General features: G+C 43.4%; 3 protein-coding genes across 3 annotated transcripts; 2 read left to right on the top strand and 1 right to left on the bottom strand.

Annotated features, from left to right (window-relative positions):
* Positions 1–789: 789 nt before the first annotated feature.
* On the top strand, positions 790–1,485 carry LOC140274969 (lactose-binding lectin l-2-like). The gene has a single exon (XM_072370348.1). The coding sequence runs from the start codon at positions 805–807 to the stop codon at positions 1,393–1,395; it is 591 nt and encodes a 196-aa protein (XP_072226449.1). The 5' UTR covers positions 790–804; the 3' UTR covers positions 1,396–1,485.
* A 1,406-nt stretch (positions 1,486–2,891) lies between these two features.
* On the top strand, positions 2,892–9,299 carry cdca7b (cell division cycle associated 7b). Its single transcript, XM_072370874.1, has 10 exons — positions 2,892–3,096; positions 4,550–4,687; positions 4,786–4,886; positions 5,054–5,297; positions 5,401–5,463; positions 7,151–7,333; positions 7,943–8,098; positions 8,227–8,376; positions 8,594–8,730; positions 9,161–9,299. Exons 1-10 carry the CDS (start codon positions 3,079–3,081, stop codon positions 9,180–9,182), a joined length of 1,212 nt encoding a protein of 403 aa, XP_072226975.1. The 5' UTR covers positions 2,892–3,078; the 3' UTR covers positions 9,183–9,299.
* A 4,169-nt stretch (positions 9,300–13,468) lies between these two features.
* sp4 (sp4 transcription factor) lies at positions 13,469–18,859 on the bottom strand. Its single transcript, XM_072370447.1, has 7 exons — positions 18,284–18,859; positions 17,934–18,004; positions 16,677–17,027; positions 15,363–16,566; positions 14,882–15,080; positions 14,041–14,240; positions 13,469–13,831 (listed from the first exon to the last, which is right to left on the bottom strand). Exons 1-7 carry the CDS (start codon positions 18,288–18,290, stop codon positions 13,557–13,559), a joined length of 2,307 nt encoding a protein of 768 aa, XP_072226548.1. The 5' UTR covers positions 18,291–18,859; the 3' UTR covers positions 13,469–13,556.
* Positions 18,860–20,814: the final 1,955 nt, after the last annotated feature.

The raw sequence follows: 20,814 nt of genomic DNA on the forward strand, positions 1-20,814 counted from the left end.
CTAGTGTAAAGTATAATAACTAATCCGATGGTTGGTTTAAATTAATCTGTGTCTTTTAAAGCAGGTCTTGTCTAATCTGACCAATCAATTCGCCCTTAATGTTCTTGTATGTACAAATGTATCGTTTGGGACCTGTCACTCTGAATCAGGAGCTGCAGTATAGGTACAAGCCACTGCAGAAAGTTGGCCTTTTAATCTACAGGATTTCACATAGCAAACACTGGAGTCAGATTACCCACACTGTTGCCCAGTAACAGTTCTTACCTGTTCTTAATTATTCAATTAAACCGTGCTGTTGTAGCCAAATCCTCTGACTTTCCATCATCATCGTTATTATCATTAATTTTATCTTTATTGTTATTATTAGAAAACCATATTGAGATCATATCTGACTGTGCGCCCCTACTCGGCCCTTATTCAAACAACCTACTCCTACCATATTTGTTGTAACATACAGTTTATGGCGTGTAGAGCCACGACTATAAAGAAGTGCGCACTTCAGAAACCATAGAATAGTTTTCTTTATGTTTTTTGGCCACTTGAGAACAGCATAACTGCAGGTCAGTGTGAACATGCAGCCCTTTCAAGTGCTCACAGTGCAGTAGTGAACAGATTGAAGACGTTGCACTAATTTAAATGTATAATTGTAAGTCTTACTATTATAAAGGGGGAAAAAAGCAAATGAAACAATTTATTTATTTTCATTTTCAGGTGGTCTGATAATGTTGGTGTGTTATTGATGATCATCTTCAGTCGTGGCATATAAGTGTAAGCTGTATCCAAACACAGTTGACCAATCATATCATGCCAACAAGGCGAAGGATACCCTGTGAAGGATATAAAAGACAGCACCCTCGATCCTGCCGAACAGTGCACATCATCTCTGTTTGTGACTCTGACAAATACAAGATGTTGCTCCTCTTCTTGTTTGGTCTGGCTCTGGGTGCTGTCACACCTTCAGATGTGCTGGAAGGGAAGCTACAGCGTGGCAACTGTCCCATGTTCTGGTACAATTTCAACGGACGCTGCTACAAGTACATCAGCACAGACATGACTTGGGCTGAGGCAGAGTTCCAATGCGTGTCAGCGGGAGCCAACCTGGTGTCCATACACAGTCTGGAAGAATATGACTTTGTCAAGTCACTGATCAAGAACTTTGATCACAATGAGGGGTACACCTGGATCGGACTCAGTGACGTCCATTATGATGGCAAATATATGTGGTCTGATGGATCTAAAGTGGACACCTTCATTTGGAGTGTGGGAGAGCCAAGCAACTGGGGAGGAGTTGAAAACTGCGTGCATACCAACTATGGTCACGACCGAAAGTGGAACGATAGCCGTTGCTCTGACTACTATCCTGGTGTTTGTGCAACCCGCCCCGGCTGTACTTAACAACTGAGAAGATTACATATTCTGGTCACTGTTCATTTAATTCTACGATGACATGTATGAATCTTTTGCAATAAAGAATCAAATATCCAATTTACTGTTTGTGCAACAATGAATTAGCCAACTTTAGTTTTCATTTCATTCATTTTGAATTGGTGGACTCGCACAGAGGACAACCTCAGTGATCAGTTAACGGCAAATTTAACTTGTTTATGTCAAGCTCAAAAAAAGAAAAGTATATCCCTGACTTGTTCCAAAACAAACCCATTTTTGAACAGTTACAAACAAATGTCATTTTAGGGAAGACAATAAAAGAGTGGAGGGCACTTTCACTTCTAAGAGAAGCTTCAGACTTCAAATTTGAAAGTTTGTAGTGCTAGTGAAGGGAGAATCAGCAATATTGTAGAGTGTGAACAGCTGTTCTCATCTGCTTAGGTGAGAACACAGCACATGTGTTATTAATCTGTGTCTTTTAAAGGAGGTCTACTAAATTCCTAATTGATAGTCCTTAAAATAATAAAATTTGTGAATTGTGCAAGTTTAATATTTTGAAAAATGATTTGTCTTATGTGGAGAGTTAGAGGCTAAAAGTTTCATTTTAGCCTGCATTATCAGCACTTCTAAAGCTCACCATTGAACACTTTTGTTGAGTCAAAACAAAACTGGAGATCAGATTTCAATATAGTTTTTTACAGGGAGTAAAATTCTTGTTAGTTACTAATCAGTAAAGACAACTGAAAATCACAGGCACAGGCAAGTAGGGCACATAAGTACAAGGAAACTTCATTAAAATATTTTATATATACATTGTAAATATAGTAGTCCTATTTTTTAAGAAAAGCCATTAACTGAAAGAATAAGAGCTGTCCAACACAGCATTGTTGTACCGAGGCCAGGTAAAGATATCATGCATCTAATAATCAGCGATCACCTCTAGATTCGACCACTGTCTAACCTACTTGTCTACTCACTGGTTAATTTTCATGCAGTACAATCTTGGTGGAGATTTTAATTTTCAGGACAAAACAACGGCTATTTGTAGTCCTGTGTCACACACACTTTAACAAACTTATAATACAGATCGTCCTAAATGACAAAACATAAGGGTGCATTGAGTGGAAAGAGTCAGCCTAACATTGAGAAAATTAGTAACATTTCAGTAAACAATAGGAATACTTCACTCAAAATAATAATTAGATCATGTATTTTAGAAACAGTATACAATTTAGTTTTCACTATGGCTGAAGGTTTCATCACTCTGTTCATACTCATACACTGACTTTCATGTGCATTAACTGGCAGGAGCATTATAAATTTTATGGGCAGGAACTTGTTTTTGGGTCAAGGGTCTGACCACGCCCACGTACTGTTTTCGCGCGAAAAGGTGGACTGTACCATTATTGTTGTAGGGGAGATTTGAAAAGATATACTATTGATAGAGATAGCGAGGAATGGCTAGGCTGCTACTCAGTGGGGTATTGTTCATTTAAAGTTAGTTAGATGAATGTCAAAATCACAATTACAGGTCTTAATGACATATTTACTTATAAGCCTTTGAACGACACCCCCCACCGTTACGTCCGCCGTATTTCTTTAGCGGTTGACGTTTAAATCCAACTCTACTGATTTTATGTGACGGGGTAGAAGGCTGTTTTGTTGGAAAACGTAAAAGTTAAGCGAGGAAAAATGACCCTCACATCAAAGGTAAGTATCCGAGCAATGCGTGTAAAATGGGCTTTTTGTTTTCCCTGTTGAACATTATTGTCGCCTTTAACACAGAGTTTGAATGAACACATTTGCTTCGTCCACCAGTATCTTGTAAATATACACGGCTTTCCCCGAGCGAAGTCATGTTAGGTTGGTTGATTAGTTAAGTAAGTAGCCTCCCAGTGGCACGGTTATCGTGTATTAACATTATGTTCTGAATATTGTTCGTAAAACGGGTCTTCAGTCTTTGTTTTACCCTGATGTAACCAGCCACATTACACGCTATCGGTGTTCATCTGCATTATGGATTAATGCCTGAGGAGTTGGGAGTTGTGCTGAAAGAGAAGGAACATGTTTTAGGGACGAGACAGTTTTATTAAAAGGTCAGAGGTCAGAAACTCACGCATCACTCATAACTTGACAACATCAGAAATCACGTCTCAAATGTAGCTGTCAGATTGACGGAGGACTCACCCTGGAAAGGCTTGTAAACAAAAACATCTTAAGTTCCGGTTTATGAATGTGACGAATTTATGAGAAAAAAAAAGGTTTTTGTTTATTCTTCCTCTTTAACGGGCAATGACATCGCTGAGTTATTGTCGAGTTATGTTCTGTGATGATGTTATGTATAATTTCTCTTTTTATTTTATTTTTATTTTTTTTCAAACAGCAAACCCCATCCAAACTCCCAGTAAGGACTCTGTATGAACAGATGGCCCATGATAAAAGCTTCTACCACATCGTTTTATGGAAACACTGCCTTAATGTCAGCACTTGAATTATGAATTATGAAGTGCCGCTTTAAACTTGGACTAAATTATTTATTTTTATTTTTTTTTACTCACAAGATCACAGCTTTGGGGTGTATTTGACCCCAAGAATGGGGAAGTGAAGAAAAAAATAGATGAGTGTCATTTCCCTTTCTACTTCACCTTGTCATTGGTCTCAACTGTCCCACCATGCTTTGGCACAGGACGCCTGGTGTGATAAGGCTGTCCTCAGTTTTAGTTTGGTCTCTATCAGTGCAAACTTTGAGAAGATAAGTTTCCCGTGGTGACAGCCAGCTTCAGTTGTGTTGTTCCTGGCAGCTGCCCAGTGGCACAGCTGCACAAAAATGTTTTCACATCTTTTCCTTGGTGATGATGGACTGGGGCTCCCTCTGATGTCTGTCGCTTAATTGAGAATCTGACCAGTGAATGTCCCTCGACTTGTGGCCCTTGATCCGTCACTGTCATATCTGCAGCACCCTCGGAGTCTCATGACAGAACACATCCTATTACCACCTTTCGAGAAGTTTATTGACAATGATTTCAGTATTTATTTATTGAAGTTTTTTACCTCTTGTTCTGGTTTGTGATAATCACATTTGACTACATTTTGAAAGTCATTCATTCCTGCCAAAAAAAACAAGAACAACTTTTTGTCTGACGCTTTATGCATCTATCAACAGGCTCCGTGTTTCAAATCCAAGTTTATAACTGCTGAACTGGCTCATCTGTTCAGCCAGTCGGACAGTGAGGAGGAGTTTGAGGGTTTTAGCGAGGAAGAAGGGGAAAGAGGATGTGTAAACGAACGACTTGAGACCGAGGTATGACATGGTTGATACTGTAATTATTGATGAAAATGCTTGTAACAGCGCAGCTGAAGCACAAGCCTGCATGCTTCCTCCCTCTGCTTTATATCCAGGTGGTGGATTCAGAGGAAGACAGCGACCTAGACACAGGCTTCTACTCTGATGACGACGAGGCCCCCCCGCCAAAGAGGAAGAGTCTTTTAGTTGCCCTTAGGTGGGAATGATCATATGTGAATTAAAAAAGTGAATTAAATTTTGTTTAAAAATAAAAAAAAAAAAATTTTTTCCACGGTCCATTCCCCTAATGTGTCCGTCTTGATAACTCGTGCGGCAGAAATAAGGTTTTTATTATATTTGATCGACTATTCAATTACATTTCAGGTTTCCAATTAAAAGACTGTCTTCTGCCAAACAAGAACCACAAGAGGAAGCCAATGCCAAAAAGTCCGTCAAAGGAAATCCTCTGACACGGAGAGCCAGAGAAAAGCAGGCAATGAAGCAGCAGCAGCAGGAGGAGGAGGAGGAGGAGGATGTGGATGAAAAGGAGGGTGAGACAGACGACGAGGAGGTTCTGTCTCAGAGCCTAAGAAAACGAGACAAGAACATCCAGGAAAACAAAGCCATGGTAATACTTTCACAAACGTGTGTGCGATTTGTATTCTTAAACCAGCCCCTTCCTTGTCGGGTGTCCTTGACTCTGGTCTTTTCTGTGGTTGTTGTTTTTTAAGCTGGCCAAGCTGTTTTCTGATTTGAACATCATGGCTGACCTTACTCTGCCCACCACCCCACAGGTGAGTATGTGCGCTTCTAACGAGCATGTAGGGGAAGAAATTAACATACAGTCAGAGGGAAATTATCGACTGATTTAAATCATTGATTAATATCAAAACATTTTAAAAAATACTGGGGGGGAAATGGGCATTTCAATGTTTTGTTTTTCTGTGATTACTCGTGTTTTACAATAGGAAAAAAATACAGGAGCTTTCACAGTAACCTGAATGGCATCATTTGGAAAATGGTGAATGGTTGTGGTGTGGCTGAGGTGATTTGTAGGGGAGTACTTCTGCAGAAATTACAGTGATGAATGGATGATTCAAGGGATGAAAACCAAACTTTCTCAAATTTTTATGTAGTGTGGAACCGTGTAAAGGCACGTGTGCTGAATGGAAGGACCACCTATACACCTGATGCGCTTCAGTATAAGGGTTTCTGCTAGTGATTGTCGTTCTTGCCCTAAACCTAACAAACGCGGGCTGATTCCTGACTAATGGATGGGCTTCTGTGCAGCGTCCTCCCAGAGGTCCATGATGAACTTGGCAGGAGAAACCATCCTGGTTTGTTTAGCAGAGCTAAGCTCCGTAACAGAGATGACGAGGCAGGAAACTTTACCAACTGGCTAAAAAGATGGATGGTAATTGTTCAAAATTCCAAGGGGAGCGCAGCCGATTGCCAAAAGTGGAATAAGACTAGATTCAGTCCAGTAAATGAGCGGACTGAGGTCTCACGTTGTGTCTCCAAATGCAAAACTTTGATCCCATGCCAGAAGACTTATTTTTTTATAACTACAAAGAACAAAAAATATTAATCTTAAGGATTCGCCTGCATGCATTTGTTTACTTTGCTATTTTCCATTTGTTACGCAGACATTCTCAATGATGTGTTCGAAGCCATGCAGTTACTCAGAAATGTGACAGTTTGCTTAGTTTGGGACAGTTCCTACAACAGATGATGTTATTAGCATGGACCGTGCTATTTCTATCATTAAACTCATCATCATGGAATGCTAAACACTGAGTCTTATTGAATACTCGTTTATTTTGTGACGATAAAGAATTCCTATTCCTGACAAAGTTTTGTGTGAGTGGCTTGTTCCGTAGGACTTCTGTTCCATTTTTTTTTTTTTTTTTTTTCACATATCGAAACTCCCTCAAACTAACGTTGCTGCTGATAGTGTCTAATACAGAGAGCAGAAAATCAACCAGAGTAAGAAAAAATAGATAAAAGGAATACAAATAAGATCATTCATAGATATCGTTGACTTGTATTTTCCACAAATGAATATCCAAGTTTGTACAAAAGTGTTTTCATGACTCAGTGGTTTAATTAGTCGAAAGAAATTTACAGGAGAAGTTTATTTACAATCCTGTAATTCCCATCATGGTCCCCCCCCCCCCCCCCCCCCCCCCCCTGGATGCACCCTCATCTGGTAATGTTTGCAAAGAACCCACACTGCCCCCCAGTGGAGAAGGCTGCAAGGCTACATGTCTCTCAGTAGTATCAGGTGACCTACATTCAACATAAATGAGTCAAAGTGCCAGACATATTGAATGAATACATTTACTCCCTCCCGGGCATATTACTTCTGTTGGCAATCAACCTTTCCTTTGAATGAGCGTCTCTCCTGTGCCTTTGCACATTTTGTGCGTGCGCCGAGCCGGCACATAACTCATTAGAAGTCTCAACTCGTCTCTGCAGGAGAAGAAGAAGAAGGCCCCACAGAAGGCGACGCCACAGAAGCGCAAGTTCTACTCAGACGTTGGGTCCGAGAGGAGGAACCCGTCCCGTAAGGCCCGTCCTCCTGAGAACTTTGCCGTGGAGGAAAAGAGTGAGCCGATTAACCGCAGAAGCCCCAGGACTGTAGACGTCAGGAGACTGTTGGAGGTATGATGTGCAGCGTCTCTCTCTAACGCAGTGTTTCTCAATTCCGGTCCTCATGACCCACTGCCCTGCACGTTTTCGATGTTTCCCTCCTCCACCACACCTGATTCAAATGAATGGCTCCTTATCAGGCCACTGCAGAGCTTGATGACGAGCTGATCATTTGAATCAGGTGTGGTGGAGGAGGGAAACATCGAAAACGTGCAGGGCAGTGGGTCATGAGGACCGGAATTGAGAAACACTGCTCTAACGGATGGAGAGTCCATGGGTGAAAGGTGTTTGAATTATATGGGAGTGTATTGAGATTTTAACTTTGAAATATACAGAATTATGTTGTAGTGGGGTGACGCTTTTATTGTATTTCCCTAAATTTGTCAGTTATTTTTCACATGGATGCTTTTTTTTCCCCGACAAATATTTAAATTTGATCTAAATTAAGTGGAAAAAATGCGTAGACTTAATTGTCCAATCGGGTTTAGATTCACTCACGTTTCCCAGCGAATGTTACTCGCACAAAAAGGAAAAAAAAAAGTAGAATTCTGCTTTTGTACGGTATTTACTGTGTTGCCAGTAAGGTCTTTGGCTGTAACCTGAGTGGATTTAACTGGGCAGGTGGATGCGGAAGACGCCGGCGAGAAACGGAGAAAGAGGAGGAGCCACACTTCTAGGAAGAGTCAGTATGTGGTTAAATCTGTTGATGAGATCACCAAAGAGGACCTGGACAACATTGCATACCGCAGCAAAGACAAAATCTGGGACAAAGAGACTGTGAGTCGGATCAGGCCTTTCCCCCCCCCCATGTAATGGTTGTTCGTTTTGTGACACTGACAGATCTCCCGTGTCTGGGCTTTTATTTCACTCTCTGTGTGTTTTGTTTTTTTTTTCTTTTCTTACAGGGCAGCTCATGTCACCAGTGCAGACAGAAGACTCTGGACACCAAGACTGTGTGTCGCAGTGGTGTCTGTGTTGGGGTCAAAGGTCAGTTCTGTGGCCCGTGCCTGAAGAACCGTTACGGAGAGGATGTGCGCTCTGTGCTGCTCGACCCGGTCAGTGTTAATGCACGTCGTTGGTTGTGGTAAAGTGTGGAAAAGGGCACCAGAGAGCTAAAAGTTTAGATTTACTTTTATTCTTCGGGCTCTGAGTGATACATCAGTTTGGAAAAGGACTGTGAGAAGAAATAACATGTTGCTTTCTTACTGAGACTTCAGCCATTTAAATCTTGTTTGGGGCTTTTTTTTCTTCTTTTTTTTTCTTTTTCTCAAGACATGGTCGTGTCCCATCTGCCGAGGAATGTGCAACTGCAGTCTGTGTCGTAAGAAGGAAGGCCGCTGTGCCACCGGCATCCTGGTGGGTTTGGCCCGCTACAATGGCCACGACAATGTCCACAAGTATCTGGAGAGGTAGGCGCCTTGACCTCTGATTATACACTTTCATCTTGCAGGGATGGAATTTGTAACTGTTTCCGATCTGTAAATCTTTGCGGTAGGTCAGTGTACAATCGGCATCTGAGCCGTCTTTTTAAAACGCACCGGTTGTAGGTCGCCTTAGATATTATTTTTTGCCGCATAAGACCCCTCGAGTAGCTCGTCCACGCCCATCCCATTGTGTTGTCGTAGTTACAGGCGTGAAAAATGAGTTATTGAAACGATATCTTTAGCTAAATGGTGCCACTTTTCTGCTGTCGTTAAAATGTGTTAAAATACTTTGGGTTTGGAATCACCCTGAAGATATTGCTGTGTATAGTTGCTGCTGAAGTGAGTCGACATAAAGTCACGAGTGGTCCGTCGACAGCGGCTACACCTCACGTCTTGTTCTTTCTCTCTGTTGCAGCATTCAGAAGGAGCTGCTGTGAAGTCCAGAGAAGCGATCAGCTCGTAACCGGACGTGTTCTGGTGCTGCTGCACAGTACTGTACAAATCATTTGAATGCACATCTTTTAGGTTAGAACACCCTTTTTATTAAACTAAAACGTAAGAAAAAGCTATCCAACTCAAAAGCCTTGGTGTAAGGCACGTGCTGTTATGTTGTTTTGTATGTTTTATATATCCGGATTTCAGGCTGCATAAGATGCACAAACGTTTTCGTTGTTTAAAGCCAGCGCTTGGCTTCCAGGTGTACGTTTCATGTGGAATATTTCCGAGCTTGACGTTCACGAGGAGAAATTTTACGTCTTAATTTCTGTTTTTTTTGGATGCAAACAAAGCCTTTTATCGAAGCTAATTTTCTAAAAGTAGACATTTTTGCACCGTTCTTGTCGATCCACTGTATGTTTGAATAAAGAATGCCATAATGAAAATAAAGTCCTTTTTTTTTTTCTTAAATTGATAATGGGTTTCAGGCCATAGGTTTTTGGTGCTTGATGATTTGTTGATCTTCATGATCAGTGTTTGAGTACTTTGGATGCGATCAGAGTTGGACCGATTCACACCAAGTCAAACAGATTCATCGTATTAAGTATTTTGAGTTGTTTGGCAGGTTAATCGGTCTACTCAAGCCCGAGTTCATGGAACTCCTCCTCCTCGCCATCGGGGTCATGGGTCCCCCATGGGTCCAAAGAACGCTGTTCTTCTTTTTTAACGATTTTGTGAGCTTATATTTTTCCTCCAAAATTTTGTTTTCTTCTCATTCACCGGGTGCAACATCACTTTCTGTACTTGAGATCAAATATCTGAAGCCACTAAGAAAAAAAAAAACCTGTTTTGGACCCCATATATCTGGAAAATGTGCCATCAGATGATGCTGTATTCGCCGTACCGTGGAAATGGAAATTGTATTCTCTTTACTTTGCCGTTAACATAATTCCTATATATATTAGTTATATAGTTCGCTTAACAGCTAACACTCCACCAGTACTTTGTTTTTATTTATTTATTTATTTTTAACCGGTTGGATGTTAGAAGTTCCGATTTCCCATTTGTCATTGAATGCGCCATCAGTACAGCAATATATAACTGCTGTTAAAAACGCTTCGGTGAAACATTGCCCATGTTGGGCATGGGGGGACAGTGAAGTACAGAGTTTATGGAGCCTATATGTGACGGAGGAGTTGCAACGTTTTCAGCCAGTCGGCAGCCGCTTCTTTCTGTGGTGCTGAGCAACAGCTGGATTGGTATCCTACCAGCTGTCCATGATCCAGCTGTGGAGGAAGAAGATGTACGTTTTTTTTTTTGTTTGTTTTTTTAAGTCAGTGTGGTGCGTGGTCTCAACTGTCAGGCTATGTACCTTATGCTCTCTCTCATACTGTCATTACACATCTGAGGAGACAGACTCTGAGTGGAGCTGAGGGCGTGATTTAACGACCTTGTGTGTAAACTGATGGATGAAACGAGGAGCTGCTGTACTGTGACTCTGCTATTTTTGACAAACGCATGTCAGAGGTTTAAATTGAAAATATGTACCATGACATATCTCCTTTAATTTATAGAACTTGTTTTTTTCCTTCCGGTACTTTTCTTGATCTTTGACAAAGATCCATGTAGACTTGCATCCTGTTGAGTACACCAGACCCATTTCATTGATGTTGGATATTGGATTTTTGTCAGTATTTTCCAACTCGCTTTGGGCGATTGCATGAGCTGCCGGTATCCGGTCACGGCAGGTTGCGTCATGTCGTGAATTAAATGCCTCGGAAAGTCAGCCCACTGTTGAATGCTTGTGTTCTGAGGCTTATTTCCCTTACTTTCTCTCAGGAAATGTAGTGTCGGTGCGTCGGCTGTCTTTATGAGGCGCTTCAAAGGAAATGCATGTGCGAGAACAGGCGACAACGTGATGCTTTATGTGAACTTGGCAGTGTGACCTGTTGGATCCCGGCTGAGTTCCATTTAATTAAAGCGGTAACAAACTGTCTTGTGATCCAGTTATCACAGATTTTGATCTATGCAGTCAATTTGGATTCCTTCAGCAGCAGAGTGACTCCATCACCGATTTCGCAACAGAACCTAGAGAATAATCAGCAATAACAAGGCAGGACACGTACCTGGATGTGCTTCCTCTCTCCGCCTTATTATACAAATACCAGAACGTCCATGCAAATTTAAGACTCACTTTATTGTCAAGTGTTATGCAGGCAAAGCATATTTTCTCCTTGAAGTTGTTTTTTTTTTTTTAATCGACATAACACGTGTACAAACCAGTTTTAAAAATATCAATAAACTGGAGCCTTTGAGGCTAACCTGGCAAAAACCCATTATCAAATGTCATGGAGACAAACAGACATCTTTAGAAAAAGATTTACAAATGAGATGTCACTACAAAATATCAAAGAAAAAAAAAAAAAAAAAAAAAGAAAAAACGTTGGTTGTCACACACAAAAAAAAGAATACCAAAAACATCTAAATTCGTTTTGGTATCGACCTTTTTCGACCTTAAACAATTGTAACTTCTTTTTTTTTTGCTTTTTTTTTTGCTTCCGTCTTCTTTTGTGATTTGACTTCTCTCCGAAAACACGGCAATGGCGCAAAGAGAAAGAGAAGAAGCGAAGAGCAGCGGTCGGACGAGAAAGAAAAACCGAAGCACAGAGAGAGATCAAAGAAGAGAGAAGCAGCACTACGGCAAAGAACTGAAACATGCTGTACACAACCTTCGAATCAACGCACACAAATACAAGTCCAGCAAAAGGCAAATATTACAAATCAAGGATGAATAATAAATTAGCCATACACAGTGGGGCCCTGTGTATTAACACACTTGGAGCGGGGGTTAAATTAAGTGATAAATTCTAGAAAATAAACGTGTTCCTTAAATCTTAAAAGAATGTACGCACTGAACTAACACAGAGCAACACCACCAGAAAATATCTTGTTATATCCACATAACTAAACAGCCCGACCCACCCGCAGCTCTCCCCACTCAGTCTCCCTCCACCTGCCTGTGCTGTGGTCTCCCCTCTCTCTCCACCCACCTCCCTCTGTAGAGCCGTCTGTACAACAGCTTGTGTTAAGGCAATTGTGGTACATCGGTCATGTGACACGGTTACAGGTGGAGAGGGGTCCTCACCAGAGCACAGGAAGCCTTCGGTGGCATCGGTGACAGTGCCGCCACCTGACAAACCCATTGTTGCGTCAACCTGGTATCGTTTTTGAGCTGTTTTGATGATGTAAAAAAAAAAAAAAAAAAAAAAAAGAAAATGACCATCCCGCACTCGCTGGACTGCGCAGATCTGATGCTGAGCAGCTGGGTTTGTTGAGACGACGGCACTGCTTTCCGATGAATTTTACAGCTAACCGGCTTGTTTTTAAATCAACAGAGACAACTCCCCCCCCCCCCGACAATGTAAACATGGTTTCACTAGGATTGTCATTATAGTATTGCTTTCACTACACAAACAAAGTTGTAGAAAGCTAGATTGTTTTTCTCTATAGAAACCTTTTTTTTTCTCTTTTTTTTTCTCTCTAATGGCCACAGCGACTCAATAGGAATGCATTATTCATATATCTTTTCATATGTGCTTATTTTTTTCTACTCTTCCTTTCCTTTTAGAATTACTCCACATCTATCCCCTTCAAGAACAGTTTTATTTGTTGATCGATCAAAGGAAATCAACACCTGAATCTGATCCGAGGACTAAACCTGAACCATAAATTAAACTCACGTTAGGTAGATCCTCTGTGGGGACCGCGTGGGAAAAACAAATGCACCCTCATTCAAGCCAGTCACATTTATGCATACACACACACACACACACACACACCATCCCAAGGCTGCCCCAGTTCTGTCGCTGCTCTGCAACTGCCCTGTGCCATGATTGACCCTCAGCACGGTCTGACAGGTATGAGACAGGAACACAATTTGTGCATAGAGTTAGATTCTGTTAGGAAAATGCCTCTCAGTGTTGGATGGTTTTTAGATTCAGCAGGTCCCCCTGTCTTGTGCTAATCTACTTACATTCCTTTCTCCACCACACATGGAATTGTTATATATATTAATTTTATAAATGCCAAACTAATCTTTCATACTCTCAGTCTAAATTTTTATTATATGTTAGTTTGTTTTCTTTCTTAGATTGCAATGTCTTTACTTTTCAGTTTATCTTCCTTGCATGATTCCATCTCTTTAGAGTCCCTTTTCATGGGCAAACATTTTCTTATAATCATATGAAACCCCCCCCCCCCCCCCCCCCCCCCCCCCCCCCCCAAAAAAAAAAAAATTAACAACCCTTAGAGTCCCTGCAAAGACCTCCAAAAAAACAGGAAGTCAGCCTTGGGCAAAAGCAACAGCAGTCAGTCACCTATTCGAACTCCTCCTCTTCTTCCTCCTCCTCTTCCTCTAGGTGATTGGAGGTGGTGGGTGTAGCGGGGTCAGAGTCACGCGCGAGGGTTCCTACGGAGACGATCTGAGGGGAGTCGCCCAGGCCTTCAGGGGCGTCTTCCTCCATGTCGTCAGTGGTGATGATGGCCACAGCGGCTCCGCCCTTCTTATTCTGGTGTGTCTTGATGTGCTTAGAGAGGTGGTCGCTGCGCATGAAGCGCTTGGAGCATTCAGGACATTCAAAGCGCTTTTCTCCTGGAGGAAAGCAGAGTCACAAGCAATCTGACAGTTTTCTTTTTAGAAAGATGGGGAGGGGGGATTTTTCTCATTTTAGACAGTTGATCAGAGAAAACTTTGAGCCAATAATTTAATGACTGATGACAATGATGAAAACAGTTCACTTCACTTGCAGTTGACAATAGATCGAACGCTCCACTGTGTCCCCGTTTGTGTTTTTCTCCTACCTGTGTGCGTTCTCCGGTGTCTCTGCAGCTCGTCGCTCCGTGTGAATCTCTTGCCACAGAAGATCCAGTTACAGACAAACGGCCTCTCACCGGTGTGCCAGCGCAGGTGGGCCCTGAGGTGGGATGTCTTGCCATACACCTTCCCACAGCCCTCCATGTGGCAGATATGCTGCTTTTTCTTTGTGGGATCTCCACTGTTCCTATAACACACACTTGAGTTAAGTGGAAGCTGCTAGAGGACGTCTGTGTTCAAGTACAAATAAGAGAAAATTGTTGTTCCTTTCTTCTTTCTTTTTTTTATCCAAACTTTTCAGTTTAGTTATGATAATATTACCTCTGGAACTCATTTTTATTCGTGTTTAGAACTAATATAAACTGTCTTTAGACAAGCTCTGTTTCATAGTAGCATTCAAAAATGAACTAACTGAAAGTCTGAACAAATATGACTGTGGCTGCGTGTTTTAGATGCCAGCTCCCGCATAACAATCTGTACCGCTGCAGTGGGAAGTTGGATCTTGAACTACACTCTGGGCTGTGCATCTGCCAACCAGCTGCTCCATTATAACATGACCGTGGACAATAATTTAGAAATATTCATAGTGATGTTCACGTGTGTTTGTGAATTGGGAAAATGTTACTGTGGATTTATGGAGGAAACAGGAAGTCACGTATTATTAAAAAGCTATTATTACACCATTGAAAAGCGATTGGACTTTACTGTCCAAATGCCGTTTTTTTTTTTTAAATTGTTAGTTATACAGCACTGACATTTTTGTTATACTTTCCTCCCCTAAGTGCTCAGATGTATACTTTATGGTCTGTGTCTCTAATCTGTTTATACCTTCCCTCTCCATCCCTGCAGTTTGGACAAGAGCAGGCGACACGTCTAAGCCTCTTGCCCGGCGGACCCTCCTGGTCCGAAGAACTCTGAACTGAGCCCAGCTGGTCTGGACTCATCGATGAGCCTGAAGCCACGTTGCCAACAGTGACGGTCACAGGAGAGGACTGAAGCTTGACCCCATCCTGACCCTGTGTTTGACCTAGAGGAGGATTGAAAATGCTTGAAACAGGGTAAACTGTAAAATAAGCACTCAGCAGAAACAGCAGATGAAAACAAGATCCAACACAGTGTTCAGTTTCAGGATGGAAAGCAGCTTTAAATGGTAAACATATGAACTGTGCCACAATATTTGAGATTCCCATGCTCCAACACGAAAGCTCCATAACTTCTCTGAAACTTATAATGCAGAGTCGCACAGCATAAACCACGTTACAATAATCATTACTTGATTATTACACAGCTGCTCTCATTGTGTACTTACCCTGTAGACCAGTAATTGTGAGGGGTACACCCTGCACCTGAACTCCACCTGTGCCCAGCCCTGCGATGCTGACTGTCTGCACCCCTGAGCCTGGGTTGATCTGGGCTGCACTCAGTGTCAATGGAGCTCCGCTCAGAGAGACCAACCCTCCGCTCCCTACTGTTGTCCCACCAGCCACAGGGGCCAGCGTCAGCTGCTGTGGCACAGCTGTTCCAAGACTGCCCTGCAGGGAGACTCCCCCAGGCAGCTGCAGCGTCTGCCAGGTGATCTGCCCAGAGGGTGACAAGGTCGGCGTACGAATAAGAACCTGAGCTGGGTTCTGGAAGGCCTGAATGGGCTGCAGGGTTTGTCCTGGGGCCAGCTGGAGGGTCTGAATATGCTGAGGTTGCTGCTGGCCCTGCATCTGACCCTGACTCTGAGCCTGGGGTTGCAGCTGGATCTGCTGCACCAACTGGTGCCCCACTTGGCCCACTATCACCTGCTGGATGGTTCCTGCCGTATCTGCCTGGTTCTGAAGCCCGTTGGCCTGGTTCTGGCTCGGAGAGTCTGCCTCACTGCTCTGTACCTGGGTGTCAGCAGATCCACCTTCTGATGCAGCAGAAACCATTTGAGCCGCATCAGGCACGCTGTCAACTTCGGGTACCGCCGAGGTTGATCCAACTGCAGCAGGAGCTGCTCCAGACACTGCTGTTGTCACCAGTTGGTTGCCATTAGCAACAGAGAATGTGCCATCCGCTGATTGGATAAGCTGCACAGCCCCGCCTCCTCCAACATTATTAATCACAGGCAAAGCCAAGGTCATGCCACCGAGGTTTATGGGTACTGTGGTCATAAGAGGAGTCTGGGAGCCTTGCAGAGTCTGCAGTTGAAGTGGGAACGACTGTGCAGGACGGATCTGCAGTGGTACCGTCTGATTGGCTGTGCTTGGTAGGATGGCCTGCTGGCTGGCTGGCTGGAGGATAGCCTGGGTTTGGCCTGAGTTTGGGGTCTGGATAAGCTGAACCTGTTCAGGTAGAGCCCCAATGGACGCCGGCTGAGGGCTGATATGGATCTGCTGTCCATCTGCAGTTTGCAAGTGAGGGATGACCTGATACTGGACACCGCCTCCAGAACTGGGCAGGTTCTGAACCTGGATGATCTGGAACTGCTGCTGCTGCTGCTGCTGATTGGCTAGAACACTGTTGGCACCACTCGTTGTCTTTACCTACCCAACACAAAAAGAGCAAATTAGGTGTGAATGTTCAAAGAATAACAACCAGTTAGATAAAAGGTGCGAATTTGCTCCAATCCACTGTTTCCCCAAAACTCCTTCACCTTGCGTCCACCAGGTGAGCTGTCATTGGCCAAAGTGGTGGCCACTGTAACAGCAACAGGTTGACTGGTGTTCTCCTTGGCCATAGTAGGTGCTGCTGTAATGATCTGCCAGCCGTTCCCCGTGAACTGAGCTGGAACCAGTTCCAGCTGCTGGGGCACCAGGGCCTGACCTCCAGTTGCGTCCACAACTATCTGACCCTGAAGCTGACCTGCCTGCAGCTGAATTTGACCAGCTTGGACCTGGATCTGCTGGGCAGCTGCCTGGGCCTGAGCCCCCTCAGCTCCCCCCTGCCCTCCGATCTTACTGCAGGTGGCTGCTAGCAGAGCCAACGGAGAGGGCTGAGAAGAATCCTGGAGGAGAAGGAAAGAGGGAGGAGGAGTGATGGTGAGAAGGTTTGGAGAGAATGAAACGGTGAGACTTGAGTGAGAGGGGACAAACACAGAGCTCACATGTTCACACAAATAATAAAGTACATTGTGTAAATATAAAAAGGTAAAAGGAAGGGACAAGCAAGTGAACTACAAATTGCAACACAATGACGATTTTAAAATCAGAGAGAAAACGAGTAAAAGAGCGAGGGGTGGAGAAAACATGGTGCAGAAAAAAGACACAAAAAGCCAAGAGACAGAGAGCTGTCAGTGGAAGTGGGCGGTATTACAGGAAGCGAGTGGGTGGGCGTGTGAGAACCACATTTCTCTTTTCTCAGAACACTGGAAGAAAATGCCGCCTTCTCTCTCCTCCCTTTCAGAGGAACTAGGTCGCAGGCAAATTTTCAATGCTACACACTTCTCAGCACCGCATGGGAAACAGTTAGTGTGAACTGCAACAGCGTGGAAAATGACATAGCCACAGTGTGTATCACACACGCTCAAAAACAAAAAATGCGCATGAGAATAACAGCCTCTTCCATACGGTGAATGGAACCCCTACAACTTTCTAAAAAATAGTTCCACAGATGCAAAGCCACATACCAAAACTGCAGGTCTTCATCATACATTTGTGTGCGGAATTGAATCATTTTGATCATAATGCAGACAGACAATTCAAAAGTACATAGGCTGGAGTGTGACAGCCGTATAAGCCTATTCATGAGGCTTTGGGTTGGCTCTCAGCAGGGCTGCACAGAAGCAGGAAGTGGAATTCACCAGAGAAACGCCCCCAGAGGTGTCTGACTGCCTGGCTGAGAGGGAGGGAGAACATTTTTGGCCTAAAGGCAAGACAAAACTAATGAACTACGATAAACTTTCTTCTTTTACCTGTGATCCAGAACTTTTCCCCCTTTTAGATGCTTTCCCTCCTTCTGTTCCAGATGATTCCTTCTTCGAGTCTGTGAAAAGAGATCACATTTTTAGAGTATTTCTATATCATCCCATGAGTATTTCAAAATACTGCAAAGTCTCAAGAGAAGTAAGGACCGCGGAGGTACTGTGGACTGTCAATAAAAGGTGAGCACAAAACAGATATAGCATAACAAAGGTGATCAATAAAGACAGAAGAAAAGCCTGTAACCTCATCATCAATATCAAAGTGGCATGGAGCCTCCTATCTGAAACACGGATCGAGAGAAGCAGAGAGGGGTGGAGACGGAGAGGGGGAGGGTACCTACCACTCATAACGCATTAATATACCGAGAGGGAGAGGGTGTAGTTCACGGTAGAAGGCCGGCCGGGTACAGAGGCGGAGGACGGCCTATATGTTCGGCTCTGGGCCGTGGCGGATCTGCCCGTTTGACGAAACCACCCACCGGCCAGGAAGGGCGGTGCCAAGCGAAGGCACAATCAAGCGCCTCAAAATAACGGAAACAACAGGGAGCACAGTGACCGTCCCCGCTCCGTTGAACTGTTCGCAGCTCTGTCGTATGTCTCTTTTACCGGATAGACAATCCACAAACGAGCAAATTAGCGCTTGTCAGAGCGATTTCCACAGAGAAGTTGGTAGTGTGTGACCGTAGAGGCCCACCCACTTCCATTTAAGCATCAGGACAACACCCTCCTCGCTGCTCCTGCCTGTCACCGCCGTTTCACTTGCCACACTACGCGGGGACACCTCGTCGCCGTCCGTCGTGCACCGAAAACAAACCGTCACCAATGTTTGTATTTTGAGTGTATTCCCTTTTTTTCGTGCACAATTGATTTTTTTAAAGGGGAGATACGGGGAGATAGCTGTGGCTTTTGTGGGCGGACGCGCTCCTCCCACATATTCAGATTGGACGACGGGGCTCGGCGTGCGAGGGTCGAGATGGGAGTTGTATTTTGGTGAGGCCTCGCCTTCTCGAACATGCTAGGGAAGACTGAACTACAACTCCCATGATGCCCTGGCATTTTTAAGGGGTTGGAGAGGCGGTATTGGTAGTCATGTTGGTGTGAGAGCGAGAGAGAAGGGTGGTGACTTCTCTTTCGTGGGGGGTTGGGCGAACGGGAAAGGGAGGTGTGCGTTCGTGTGTGCTGGTTTCCGGATGACAGTAATGGTTTGAAAAGAAGAAGTATTGTGTGGAACAGAAGAGTTATTCAATTTAATTTAGCCTACTGTGTAAAACCGTATATAACAGTTCACACCAGCTCACCAGTTGACTTTATTTCAATGTGAAAACAGTGTTTTTTTTTTGTCCCCTCACAGTCAACTTTGAAACTTAGAAAAGCTCAACATTGCTCTGCCAAATGGGCTGTCAGAAATGACTGTAGCACAAAGCACATAGTCTAGGAAACACATAGCCCAGTACTTTAGTTGGTCAAGGGGAAATAAATCCCTGACTATTCTGGTAAGAGATTTACTCTTACAGTCATTCATAAATCACAAATGTTAAAGCTGTTAAAAAGGTAATTTAATTTTGAATTAATCCATTTGAATTTGCACACCCTGATATCATCACAGAGCATAAAACTCCTCAGTTTCAACATTTGATAGGCACTACATTCACAGAACTACAGAATTTAAATGATCTGCAAATCGTGGCCTTCGCATTGATTTGCACCTCACACTGCATCTCAGACTTTTCAAAAACATAGTTGCATTTAAGAAATGAGTCAATTCCAAGCTATACGATATTCTGTGCAGTGTAGAAATAAAGCAAAATAAAGAGAAAATAAGAAAGAAATACCAATAATAAAAGTGTATGTCTTTTTTTTTTTGTCCAAAAGAGTGATGCTGTTTCTCCGGTTTTGCAAGAACTGAAGAATTTAGAAGGGAGTGAACAAAATCCCTGCAAAAAGTTATATCTAGCAGAAGCTGCAATAGTTCCAACATTTCCTGCTTGTGTAACTGGAACAGAAGTCTTACACTCAGTGGTAAGACCTTTTTCAATCTGCCACAGGGAAATATCAATCCATCCCAGCAAACCAAGCTACGTGTTGTGACGTACTTTAGTAGGCCGTGTATGGGCCCAGGCGAGGGTTTCTCCAGCCCAGTGACTGAAGCCAACCGGAGTCACAGCCCCAGTTCGCCAAGCAGAAAACATCATTAGTGGGCAGCCAACTGAGGATATGCCTCTGGCACACAAGGGAAATACTTCAGCTTATAGTCTGTCAGCAAAGGCAGTACAGTAGCACTGCATGGGCACGGTCACATTGACATTCAGACAGGATGTGATCACAAGTTGCCAGTCGAGATATTTTATTACATTAAAACTGAGGTCCAGAGTCATGGTTTCAGTATTTTTGAAGGTCTTCAGATGGATCTTTTGCATATCAATTTTCAAAATATTATTTTTCTAAAAGAATTTCTTGTTATAAGGACATTTCTTATCACTCAGTGTATAATTCAATGTATCCTTAAAACTGGCCTAAAGAGAAATACTTTGTTTCTAACAGCATACCTCCCTGTACAGACCTAATACTCCCTTGGCTTCTCTCTTTGTGTGTGTGTTTGTGATTATGTATGGTGCCTCTATCTAGGCATGCTCTCACAGTGAAATTACAACCACACACATACGCACACCTGGTGTGGCCCAGAAATATACACACACACACACACACGCGCGCACTGTAATTACTGCGGAAGCACAGTGTCTAGTTCCCGCCTCCTGGGCCACTTGGCAGGGCGTTGCTAGGCAACGAGAGCTGGTCTGAAGAAGGGGTGTTGTCTGCCTTTGAATATATGGTGGTGGTGATGGAGGAAGGGGTGGTAGAATACGGCTGTGGC

This window comes from Leuresthes tenuis, unplaced genomic scaffold (assembly GCF_036924035.1).
Source record: "Leuresthes tenuis unplaced genomic scaffold, fLeuTen1.0.hap1 SCAF_18, whole genome shotgun sequence".
Lineage (NCBI taxonomy): Eukaryota > Metazoa > Chordata > Actinopteri > Atheriniformes > Atherinopsidae > Leuresthes > Leuresthes tenuis.